Genomic DNA, 12,804 nt, shown 5'->3' with positions numbered 1-12,804 from the left:
TTGCAAAATCACATCATTTTATATTCCTGCCATAACCTCACCCACACTATTATTGTCTGACATTTTTATGATAGCCACCCTAGTGGGGTTGAAATGTCTTCTCTTAGTCTTGATTTATAATGATGCTTTAAAAATTTTAATGTTGTTTACAATAAAATAACAGGAATTTGCCCTATTGTTGCTTGCCTACCAGAAATAGATAAGAACCTAATTGCTGCCGGGTGGTGGTGGCACACACTTGGGAGAATTCCAGGCCAGCCTGGTCTACACGAACTAGTTCCAGGACAGTTAGGGCTGTTACACAGAAAAACCCTGTCTCGAAAACAAAACAAACAAACAAGAAAAGAACCTAATTGCTAAACACATCTTCCACACACCTTGATTGCAGGATATACAGAAATCAAGCTAGAAGCAGGATGGAATCCAGGCCCTGCTAACTAGCTCTTATAGTGCCAGCTGGTGTTGCGCAGGCTGGAGTGGGGGCGGATCTCAGTGTCATTGGTATCATCAACATCTTACTCGGCTGTGGATTCTGCAGCTCCACTACTGACCAACAGAGCAACAAGTGCCCACTGGGGCAACGGAAGCAAATTGGCGACAAGAGGGAGATCTGAGCTTTACTGCTCAGGAGGGAATCCACATCCTATACTACACTGGTCAAAAGCTCATGGCTGTGGAGGTCATAGATCCTACTGGGGAAGCTATGACTGTGAGATCAGGGCACTGCAGAAGCCGGGGCAGGAAGAGTATAAGGGATGGAGGAAGGTGTGGTGAGGTGTCTTCTCTTCAGGACTTGATATTACACCCTTGATCTCACAGCAGGTGTGATTAGTGGCAGGGCCATGCAAGGCTGGGCCCATGGGCATCCCTCTGTATGGAGAAGAAGGACCAAAGAGGCCTGCAAGAACCTATAGGAGGGTAATAGCAGTAGTGGGGAGGTGTTTACCCTGACCCCTGAGTGTCTCTGGGGACTTACAGTGCTGAGGGAGAGAGGAGTGTTTTCTTCAGTGCTGTAACCACTGGTGGGGAGCCCATATTCCTAGGAACAATCCCTCACCTAAGATCCTGTAAGAGACCTCTATTGGAACTCACTGAGTCACCAAGTGCTGAAACCAAATGAGAGTAGGAAAGGGATTAGAAAGGAATAGAGGGTTGTTATGAAAAATAAAAACTTGTATGTATATATGAAAATGCTCTCATGAAACCCATTATGTATATAATCAACAAGTGCTAAGCTATTTGTGATTTAAAATAGATTGTTAAAACCTTGACTTGGTAAGGCTTTGAAGAAACAAATATTCTTTAAAAGTTGTTTATTTCCAATCCCCACTTTTACATATGATTCAGGACTTAGGTCATGAGAACCAGCCTGGAACTTACTTTTTTGTTGTTGTTGTTAAATTATAAACTGGTTGGCCTATTAGCTCGGGCTTTCTTATTAATTAAATCTTACATCTTACATTAACCCATAATTCTTGTCTGTGTTAGCCATGTAGCTTGGTACCTTTTGTCAGTGAGGCATTCTCATCTTGCTTCCTCTGTGTCTGAGCAATGACTGCAGATTGACTCTTTCTTCTTCCCAGAATTCTCCTGTTCTGGTCGCCCCACCTATACTTCCTGCCTGACTACTGGGCAATCAGCATTTTATTAAACCAGTACAAGTGACAAATCCTTACAGCATACAAGTCCATTGTCCCACAGCACTTCTCCTCTCTTTTTTTCCAAAACAAGAGCTTTGAATCGAATCTCCTTTGTTTAGCTTTTCTCCTGACCATTATCCATAACAACTTGTAACTAACACTCTAAACAAAGACAAACATCCAAAATCCATTTTTGGGGAATGTGAGCGTAGTTTTTCAGGCCACTTCCTGCTTATTGGGGGCCCTGATAATCTTATGGGGACCTAAAGAAAATTTAGGATTATGGTCAAGTCCTGACTGGAATATTCTGTGAGGCTTGATAATCTCAGCCAGCAATTTTGAGGCTGTTCTGGATGTAGAACTCAGAGGAAACTCCAACAGAGGTCCTCCGAAATATTCGATCTTCTGGGCCATCTGCCCCTATTGGAGATTCTTCAGGGGGTCTTCCTTGATCAAACATGATTTTTTAACCCAGAGTGAATCCACAACCTCTCATTTCCTGGGTAACAAAAGCAAAACCTCTTCTCCAAAGTAACATATCATTTGACTTAAATTTTGAAGTCAAGACATTTTCAAAATATATGTTTGATTAATCCAGCAGCATTTATAATCAAATGTCTTTTAGCAGCTGTTGCTCCTTCCTCAGCTGTCAAACAATTCAAAGACAACATAATAGCATGTAGTATCCAGATTCTCTGTGTATTTTCCATCTTTATGTGGCTTTGTTTTAAATTCTATTTATTTTATTTTTATTTTGAATTTCTGTATTTTTTTTTTGAGACAGGGTTTCTCTGTGTATCTTTGGCTGTCCTAGACTCACTCTGTAGACCAGGCTGTGCTTGAACTCAAAGAGATCTGCTTGCCTCTACCTCCCAAGTGCTGGGATTAAAAATGTATGCAACTACACCCAACTACTCTCTTTCTTTTTCTTTCTTTTTGTAAGTATAAACTTTTTCTTTTCTCTCTCAAGCCAACATATATTTTAAACACAGTGTAAATCATTTAGAGGCTTTTTTTAAAAATCTGAATTTATCTTTACTGTACATTTCTCTCTTTTTTACCTTATGAGTCTTTAATTTGCTAAGCCATATGGCTAGGATTAAAGCTGTGGCTTTGACGACTGGATCCACCCCATTCTTTAGCTTTCTAAGAGTCTAGCATCATGACAGAGGTACTGGCGGGAGCCATGTTTATTGCTACAACTCTATAGAGTTTCAAAGTCCCTGCCTCTACCAAGAAGCATGTTGTCAGCTATCCATAAATACCATTTAAGCATTTGGTGGTGGGTCCTCTTAAAAGAGTTACAAGGATTTTGCAAATAAAACTGAATCAGGAAGCCTCTCTTGAATAAGATGTGCTTGCTTCTAGCAAACAGAGCCCACCTGAGAAAATGCTGCCACCAAGAAGCCATGCTTAACTCTGTTCTTTTTGTGCCTAGAATTCCTTCCCAAACTTTCTCAGGTTTTAAGTGGGTTTAGTTGTCCATGTTGGCACCATTTGTTGATAGAAATTTCTGTCCTGCCCAGTCCCACAGCCATTCAGTCCCAAAGAAACACACAGAGTTCTACATTAATTATAAACTGGTTGATCTATTAGCACAGGCTTTCTTATTAACTGTTTAATCAGAATATGGACCATACTCAAGTTTTTAAGGATTTGCTTATTTTTATTTTCCATGTATGAGTATTTTATCTACATGTATGTATGTGCAGTATATGTGCCTGGTATTCTTGGAGGCCAGAAGATGTTGCATACACTGGAACTGGAGTTAGTGATGATTTGTAAGCCATTATGTGGGTTCTAAGAGTTGAACCCCAATACTCTGCAAGAGCAGCAAGTGCTCTTGACTACTGAGCCATCTATCCAGAACCTGTACTTGGTTTTTGACCAGATATCCCATCTCTAAGTATGGGGAAAATATGTTAGGAGAAGGTATATCCTTCTCTTGCTATTTATACTATCACAACTTTGAACCCCACTTAGTTATCTAATAAGAGAAAATGGGTTAATTGAACGTTGATGTACATGAGAAGCTGTTGATACAAATGACACAACTGGAGTGTGAGCTCAGTGTTATGGACTCCTCCTACGCCTTATTGAATGTGGGTAAAATCAAGTTACTGAATCCCTGCATGAGAAGATCCCAACTGGGTGAGATACCTTTATGATTAGAAAGGTTTTTGGAGTGATGTCTAAAACATTAACAGTGATTGTATTGCTAATGGTAGAAATTTAGCCTTTTGATCTTTGTATTTAACTTGGTTTAAAAAAAATCACTCTGTAATTTCTTGAAAAAATATAAATGAGTTGAAAAGGCTATGCATTTTAGAAGTTATGTTCATTCTTCACTGGGGCTTAAGTTTTAGTTAAATACCTTTCCCCTATCATTACTTTAAAAAAAAAAACCCTCACAGTCATGTACTCAGAGTGATTACACCCACTTAGTGAGAACACTGTCTTGACTCTACCTTCAGAGAATTTTATGATGTACTTTAGGCTTTTTGTTTTTGGTTTTGTTTTTGGTTTTTCAAGACAGGATTTCTCTGTAGCTGTAATATGAGGGCTTGCTCATTGGGGTTTTCTATCCTGCCCGGTTCCCACAGCTGGCAAGTCCCAAAGAAAATCACACAGAGGTCTCCATAAGATTATAAACTGATTGGCCCATTAGCTCAGGCTTCTTGCTAACTCTTATAAGTTATATTAACCCATTATTCTTATCTATGTTAGCCGCATGGCTTGGTACATTTCTCAGCAGGGCAGGTCACATCCTGCTTCTTTGGTCATCTGGGCAGGAGTGCAGAGGGAGCTTCCTGCTTCCCAGAATACTCCTGTTCTCTTTGCTCCACCTCTACTTCCTGTCTGGTTTTCCCACCTATACTTCCTGCCTGGCCAATCAGCATTTATTTAGAACATGATTGACAGAATACAGACAATTCTCCTGCACCATGTAGCTTTGGAGTCTGTCCTGGAACTAGCTCTTGTAGACCAGGCTGGCGTTAAAGTCACAGAGATTCTCCTGCCTCTGCCTCACGAGTGCTGGGATTAAAGTCATGTACCACCACCACCTGGCTGTACTTTGTTGTTGTTTTTTTTAATGAAGGTCTTTTTGTGTGGAGGTGTACAAGGTCTTATGACTTTGGGATCCAGACAAAGTAGTGGTAAAAATGGTTCTCCATCTTTGCCAACTCCTAGGATAATTGCTGTGTTCCACACACATTCTCTCTTCTATCTACTGTTCTCTCTGTGTCCACACACATTCTCCCTTCTATCTACTGTTCTCTCTGTGTCCACACACATTCTCCCTTCTATCTACTGTTCTCTCTGTGTCCACACACATTCTCCCTTCTATCTACTGTTCTCTCTGTGTCCACACACATTCTCCCTTCTATCTACTGTTCTCTCTGTGTCTACACACATTCTCCCTTCTACTGTTCTCTCTGTGTCCACACACATTCTCCCTTCTATCTACTGTTCTCTCTGTGTCTACACACATTCTCCCTTCTATCTACTGTTCTCTCTGTGTCCACACACATTCTCCCTTCTATCTACTGTTCCACCCTCTGTGTCTGCACACATTCTCTCTTATATCTACTGTTCTCTCTGTGTCTACACACATTCTCTCTTTTATCTACTGTTACACCCTCCTTTGCAAGAGGCCAACAGCGACAACCTGCTTTTCCTTTGTGCTTATTATGAGCTAGAAACTGTTCTAAGCACACTGCATGTTTCACTCATTTGATCTCAGAGCCATTTTGTGAAGTTGCTGTTGCAATTGCATGCTTTCCGGATGAAAAGCCCAAGGCACAGAGATTAGGTAACCTATCCAACCTATCAAGCACCATGGAGCTGGGACCGGAGCCCAAATGGTCTGGTTTCAGGTACCTGTAGTCTTAACTGCTATACTCTTCCACTTGTGTGCCTTTCCTCCAAATGTGTTTCCAAACACCTTTTGCTGCTTTTCTTTGTTCTTTCCCATGGTTTCCTCTCTACTGAAAATGCTGGGGGACTGGAGTAGTGACATTCACCCTGTGGGGCTTTCCTGTAAGGTGCCTGCTGGAGCAACCTCTTCTTCCTTGTCATTAACTCATCCATCCACTGTCTTTGGTTGCTTTCATTTCTTCACATCCTCTTCTCTGAAATGTTTACATTTCTTATGTTGAGGCTCATCTCAGGAGAAAAATCAATTGTTTTCAATGTCTTTAACTTTGTGCTGAGTGCTGAGATATGGCCACTCTTTCCCAGGGCCATGGGGCATCCTTAACCTCCCAGGAAGGAAACCCAGTGGGGGAGTCCCCAGTTGATGGGTAAGGCTGATTCCTTAGAGGAAGCCATAACTTTTATGAGGCTATAATTTATTCTAATCATGTCTAAGGTAATGTAAGCTCATTGTAAAAATTTTGGAAACACAAAAAAGTATAGAGAAAATATTAAGAGCCCACATAATCTGACCATCCTATGACAACCACCAGTAACTATGACTTCCAACAAATTTACCTGGGAAGCAATTCATATTCATTCTTGAACTTTGTCTCCTCAATAAATGTATAAGTGATGATCTCTGGAAATGCCTTCCATGCAGTTTAGTGTATAAAATTACTGTTGGATTTAAAGGTATGCCAAAATTGGTGAAATTAATGTCTCAATTTTATACTGCAGTTTGATGTTTTAATTAAAGAAATGAAGGAATTATGGATATTTTTAAGGCATTAATATGAAAAGGTGTAGAAAGCTGGGTGATGGTAGTACAAGGCTTTAATCTTGGCACTCGAGAGGCAGAGACAGGCAGATAGATCTCTGAGTTCGAGGCCAACCTGGTCTACAGAGCAAGTTCTAGGAGAGCCAGGGTTACAAAGAGAAACCCTGTCTCAAATACCCCCCAATATAGAATGACCTCAGCAATTTTATTTGCCCCTTAAAGTGAGTTTTTTCCCATTCTTCTCCCACTACAGGAACTACATATATAGCAAGTCTTCAACTTATGTGTCTTAATTTTGCATAAATAAGATTAAGATCCACTTGAACTACCATCAACATTTAACTTTTGATATCTGTAATGTTGGTTGTTCATAGTTTTTCTGTTTTATTGTGACTGAAGTTTAGCAAAGTTTCTGGAGGCCATTTTGCTGTCACTCTGGGGAGAGGTCATAAACATTGGCTGTTACGAAAATAACAGCCAAGGAAATTTATGATCTGGTGCAAGGCACAGAGCCACCATATTAAGCTTGGTTTGAGTTGCAATGGCCTGTCCTGAGTCTTCATTTTTAAAAGCTAGTCTGGAAGAAAAAGACTGTGTTATCCTAATATCTTCGCTCTTGTGTTTCCAGGCATCTGGCCAGCTGAGGAGGTTTTGGCTTACTACTGCCTCAAGCACAGAAATATATTCAGGTAAGAGCCACACTTAAAAGATATTTGTTTAGCCCATCATGGTTATTGAATCTGTGAATTAAAAAAAAGGGGGGGTTCACTCTACAGCCTTCAAGCTGTAAATTATTGAAAGGAAGGAAGAGAAAAGGGAAAGTTGCTGTGAACACGTGTTGCTTCTGAGGCCGATCTGCATTGCCGTGGGGTGTGAGCTCTGCACAGCACTGCACAGCAAGCTTTTGCTGTGTGTCAAAGGCTTTTGATTTTCACTCGAGGCATTTTATTTCGCTTTGATTTGGGGGAAACAAAGGGAAGGTGCAATCAATCCTTGCTGATTGTGAAGGTCAAAAAAAAAAAAGGGTCCCCACGACAAACACATTCTTTAACTTCTGCTGGGGAAGTCACTGGTGCATTTGACAAATGCCTCATGGCTATAACTTGAAGATGTTCTAGTTTTAAAGGTATTTCTTGTGTTCTCGACAATATGTATAATATAAATTACTATACTAAAGAAATCAATAATCTCAGCTGTTAATATGTGTTATGTATCAAACCATGATTTCCTGGGACTTAGGAAAGAGGGGAAAAGATTCTTTACTTAAAAATTCTGGTACAATTCTGGTAATTTCTTTGGTACAACCAGAAAGTACAAGTTTTTTTTCCATTTTAATTGTCCTCTTATGAGCATCCTATATACACTTCTCTAATAGTCCATCATATTTCATAACACACCATTGGTGGTCATGGTGTGTTTTAACCATATGTCCTTACACGGCTTGGGTTGATACCATGTAATTTTTGAAGCTCTGTGGGTCCATACTTACCAAGCAGTCTGTGGTTGCTTTGAAAAACTAAATATACATTCAAATATTTCCTAATATGAATGTCCTCTTTCACCACCACCCCCTTTCATTTTGCTTTTTCCCCCCCTCTCGGGATAATCAACTTCTCAAACTGGGAGGAAGAAACAGTGTTAAGACCCTAAGCATATAACATCTAAAGAGGGCAGCTTTGGATCAGGGCTACATGGCTGCCCTGAAGGCTGGCATTTCCTAATCTCGCTATGCTTAAACTCCAGCCAGCAAGCAGTGGGCCAGGGCAAGAATGTCACACGTTGAGGGCTGATATTTCGGCCCAAAGGGGGAAGGTAGGTGTAGAATGGCGCACCCAGCCTTCCCTCTGAGCCCAGCCAGGCTTAACCTGTGCCTTCCCTGCCTTGCTTATTTGTTGCAGTTGTGCGGGGTCAGTTGTGATCTAAGGGTTAATTGCTAAATGCTCTTTGTGTAATTGTGCTTTATGGGGGTGGCTCAGCTTCCAAACTGTTTCAGCTTTCTTTAAAGAATTAAAAAAAAAAAAACCAAAAAACAAAAAAGCAAACCAGGATTGCATTTATTTGTGTGTTGTGTGTGACTCTAACGTACGTTCACACACATTCAAATATATTCTTCGTTTACTTGTCTAACTGGTTTTGAAGGCATGAATGTGGATTAACAATGTTATCCTTTCCTGACAATTATCTTTCGCTACTCTAGCTAGTTTAGTTCTAAAAGACAGCACCATTGACAAGGGGAGAAAGGGAACCTTCTCGGATTTTTCAGCTCAGCGGTGGCAACGTTGCCGTGAACACTAATGAAGGGACCCCCACTGGTTTGCCTGCTTTGTGACTTCTCTATTTCATAATTATTTTTAAAACGCAAAACGACATGAGGTAGCCCAGTCGCGTCTCCACAACTCCCCGGTAGTGTCGTCCTTACCGCAGATGGCGATTTGTTCCTGTAACATATATGTGGCTCTGACCATTTCATCTCATTTGTATGGGTTCTACCGTTTCTTTCTCTCTTTCAGGGACCTTGCTGTGTGTGAGCTCGGGGGTGGCATGACATGCTTGGCTGGGCTCATGGTAGGTCTTTTCTCAATTCCAATCCCATTCAGAGGGAGGAACAAAAGAAAAAATGTTCCAGGGCCTCCAACTGCTGGGTCAGAGAACCGTCAACAGCATCAGCTGCGGTCAAGCTGCCGGGTCTTGAGAGACCTTCTAGATTGACTTACTTTCGGATCATATTGATTTTATGGTTGCCTCGATGAGCAGAGACATTTTATCTCAGTGTAGCCAATATCGCTTGTTGTGACATTCCAGGCCTCGCACACAGTCTTTCTTTGCCATAGCGAAAGCATTTTTTTTTTTTTTTTCAGATTATAGTCCCATTTGCTAAGATACAGGAATAGCCTGGCGAATCACAGTTGGAGCACATGAGATAGCTGCTAATGTTTTGCCTGCGTTATTACACCAACAAACATGATCCAGAGCGCTCCGTAATTAGATTCTTTTGAATTAGATTGGCCATTCAGGAACGTCGTTCCCCATTCTCTGGGTTCTGAGTCATGTATTCGGGAGATATTATGTAGCAGCACAGTGCATTAGACAAGTTTTTATGTCTCTACAAATAAAAGCATATTGTTACCCTGATTGGCATTTGACAAACCTGTCGCTCTTATACAATGTGTCGAGGTTACAGCCCAATGTGCGAGCATGTCAAAGCTCACAAAAAAATTAGCCTCACAAAGCCATCTGCCTGCAATGCAAAGTTATATGAAGGGCATCAGGCAGCCAGACAGCAGCAGGCTGAAAGGCAGAGTGACAGCCTTGTATGATGGCTCTACTAGATAAACAGGAGCCCACAAATGAAAGCCTCTCAGAATGCCATCATCCGCTGTCACAATGCAATTACCCAACAGAATGATAGCAAGATAGAGGCTCCCGCAAATGGAATGATAAAAGTATTGACTGATTTGATTGAATGATTAAAATAATGCAGACATAAAATGAAAAAAGATTGAAGATTGTTACAGAGGAATAGGTGAGGTAGCATGATACTGAAGGCTTGTCACTCCTGTCTTCACTTCCGCATAGACAAGCGTATTTGCTCATTGTTTGCTCTACTCCTTCTTTTTTTTTTTTTTTCCAGGTTGCTATTTCTGCAGATGTCAAAGAAGTTCTGTTAACTGATGGGAATGAAAAGGCCATCAGAAGTATCCTTATTCAGATAGAAAGCCGGTTTGTTGTGCTCATTCCCAACCCCCCACCCCCCCAGGCTGAGTAACAATTGATAGAAAGAAAGACAGCACGGGGCATTAAAAGAGAGCTCCCCATACACATGATCAGTAATTAAGAAAAACCAGAAATATATGGACTCACTGCGGTTGACTGCATATGTTCCTTTTTTTTTAGGGCTTACAGACACTTCTCACTGAAGGAGCCGATGTTTTGTGCGCCTCTCGAGGCAATTCAAAATCTTATTTCATAATTTTGAAGCATTCTCGATCTTTATTTTTCAGAAAGGTCTTCCAGCCCAATACAGATTAAAATTGCTATTTACTTTATTTGGTGTTGCCCGGAAATATTCATGTCTAGCTTCCAAGCCTGTAATATTGCACACGCCAGCCGTACTGCACCTATGCTAATTGCTAAGGAGTTGCCTGTGTTCCCCCCCTGGAAACAGCTATCGTTCCTTCATGATCTCCTTTTATTTAGGATTAAAATGCTATCTCTTTTTTTTCCTGCTATGCTATTACAGTTCAAACCCCATTATATTAGATTATGCTTTCCTAATATGTACACAGAGTTCAGGAAATTGAACTGTACTTTAACTAAGGAAGCGAGCACAATTTATGGCTACTCTAGCCGCCTCACTGATGTGCTCAGCGTCGTTAACAGCCGTTAGAAATTGAGAGGAAAAGTGGTGGAAGATCTGTTTGCTTTGGATTTTTTTTTTTTTGACATGGTGAGGAAGACAGGACCCTTATTTGAATTTTCAGGCCCTTCAAAGACTTGAAGTAGCTTTGAATTTTGTGGCATTTTACATAAAGCCTATTTTTGATTTCCTTTCCTCCTTCCTCTGCTCTGTAATTTTTTTTTTTCGAAAATAAAATTCCCAGCAGCTCCATCAGCTGCTCACATGGAGGAAGGAGGACTGAGAAGCTTGCTCGCTAATATTGTTCTGCAGCTCTGCAGAGCCCCACCCAGCTAATTGCCTGACAGCTCTTTAAAAAAAAAAAAAATTCAGGAAGGGAAAACAGCCAATCACAATCTTTGCCTTTCACACCAGGGAAAGAGATCACAAAAGGCGCTTCCTTTTTTTAAACGTAGGGTTCTAATCATGATCTTGAGACTGGCAAGTTTTTCTAAATATTCCTGAAGGCGACTGCCGCTCCAGTCACGCTTCTTTCTTCTGGTTTCTTCTGTGCCCGTATCATTTCTCTGTGCTCCTCCTTGTCAGGGAACACAGGGCGAGGGGAGCTCTCAGGTATACCAGCTCAGCCCACACGGTGTTTTTCTGAGTTTAGAAAGACAAGGATATTGAACAAGAGAGAGATGTTTTGGCTACAGAAACTTTCAGACTGGGCCCAGTACCCTCGGATCTTTCCCCCCTGAAGTCACCAAGTGACTTTATTTAAAGGCACCAGAAATCAATTAGAACTTTTTATCATCCAACTGTGGGGAGCATCCAGAATCAGTATGTAAATTTAATTGTACTAAAATTATGATTGAGCTACATACTACAGAGTGTCCAGAGAAGGGAAGCGAGGCTAATGTCATTAATTATTATCGCACCTTTGCTTTAAGCAGCAGAGATGTCATGCCAGCTCTTGAAATCAGAGAGGAAATCTCAGATTCTGCCATTCACTCTGCCGGCCTTTCAAAGAAATGATTGGTACAGCCCCCTCCCAAGAAAATGGATTTTTAACATTTGGTCCTCAGAGGCTCGCCCGTGAGTGCTTTATTGTGCTGGGTTTTACAATGGGTTTAATATAGCGGGGTGCCAAAGGGCAGGAGGGAGAACCTTACAATGCAGATGAAGTAGGTCCTTTCAGGATGCAGCCCAAACTGGCCCTGCATTTTATTTCATCTCTTAGGACCTTCCTGATAGGGTTGGGTTTTTATGATGGCTTGTTCCATGTTTGTGTGCCTTTTTCTGTTGTAAGTAGATCTAATTTATTTTAATTAAGAGAAAAAAGCATGCAAAAGCCTTAAAATTGGCAATGTGGCTTCCTGCTTTTAATACTAATGTTGTTCTTGATTTGCAAACAGCTCACAATTGGCATGCCTTGAATCTGTTTTGCTGAGTGAGGTTAATATGAGTGAATCCCCTCCCCGTTCGTGTGCCCCCTCTGTAAGAACAACTCATTCACCAAATCGCATACTGCCGATGCGTATAGATCAAACAACTCATTTAGAAATCACTGTTTATGTCTTTCCCTTAAATTTTTAGGAAGCCCAAATTATACAGCAGTTACCCAAAAATTACTTTCTAAAAAGGAAAGGTGGATGCCAGTAGCAACAACAACAACAAAAAAAGTGTGTGTGGGGAAACATTGCCAGAAGCCAACAAATCTCTAAGCAAAGCTGCTAATTATTCTTAATGGGCAAGATGAGCACATTAAGAAACAAATGAACACACCAGAGAAATGATAAAAATCGACCTGGCAGTCACTCGTCGCCTGGGTATTCGTCTGTGTATTAGTCTCATCATTTTAAAATTGTTCTGTTGTTCTTAGCTTCTGAACGGAATGAATCCAACCTAGTCTCTTTAAGCTTCTGCCATTCTGATTTTTATTTTTTAGGAAAAATAGAATGTCTTGTTATTTTATTTCAGCTTGTTTTATTTTTAATATGTAAGGCAACAGAGAGATTAGGCCTGGACCTATAGATCACAAAAGCATGTTAGCCAATTGTGTGGGCGTTTATCTTTCTGCCGTGACCCTGGGAAGCCAGCCGTGGATCTGAGATTCACTGCAAAGAGGT

General features: G+C 40.9%; 1 protein-coding gene across 1 annotated transcript in view; it reads left to right on the top strand.

Moving 5' to 3' along the window:
* The window catches only part of Camkmt (calmodulin-lysine N-methyltransferase), a 399,762-nt gene that overhangs the window by 327,919 nt on the left and 59,039 nt on the right, over window positions 1–12,804 (top strand). Inside the window, exons 4-6 of the mRNA XM_057791968.1 lie at window positions 6,965–7,025; window positions 8,847–8,901; window positions 9,968–10,031. Coding sequence (XP_057647951.1) covers window positions 6,965–7,025; window positions 8,847–8,901; window positions 9,968–10,031 — 180 coding nt within the window. The remainder of the gene's footprint in view (window positions 1–6,964; window positions 7,026–8,846; window positions 8,902–9,967; window positions 10,032–12,804) is intronic.

This window comes from Chionomys nivalis, chromosome 1, assembly GCF_950005125.1.
Source record: "Chionomys nivalis chromosome 1, mChiNiv1.1, whole genome shotgun sequence".
In the NCBI taxonomy this organism is placed as follows: domain Eukaryota; kingdom Metazoa; phylum Chordata; class Mammalia; order Rodentia; family Cricetidae; genus Chionomys; species Chionomys nivalis.
Note: the sequence above shows the minus strand (reverse complement) of the source record. Positions and strands in the feature narration are given on the sequence as shown.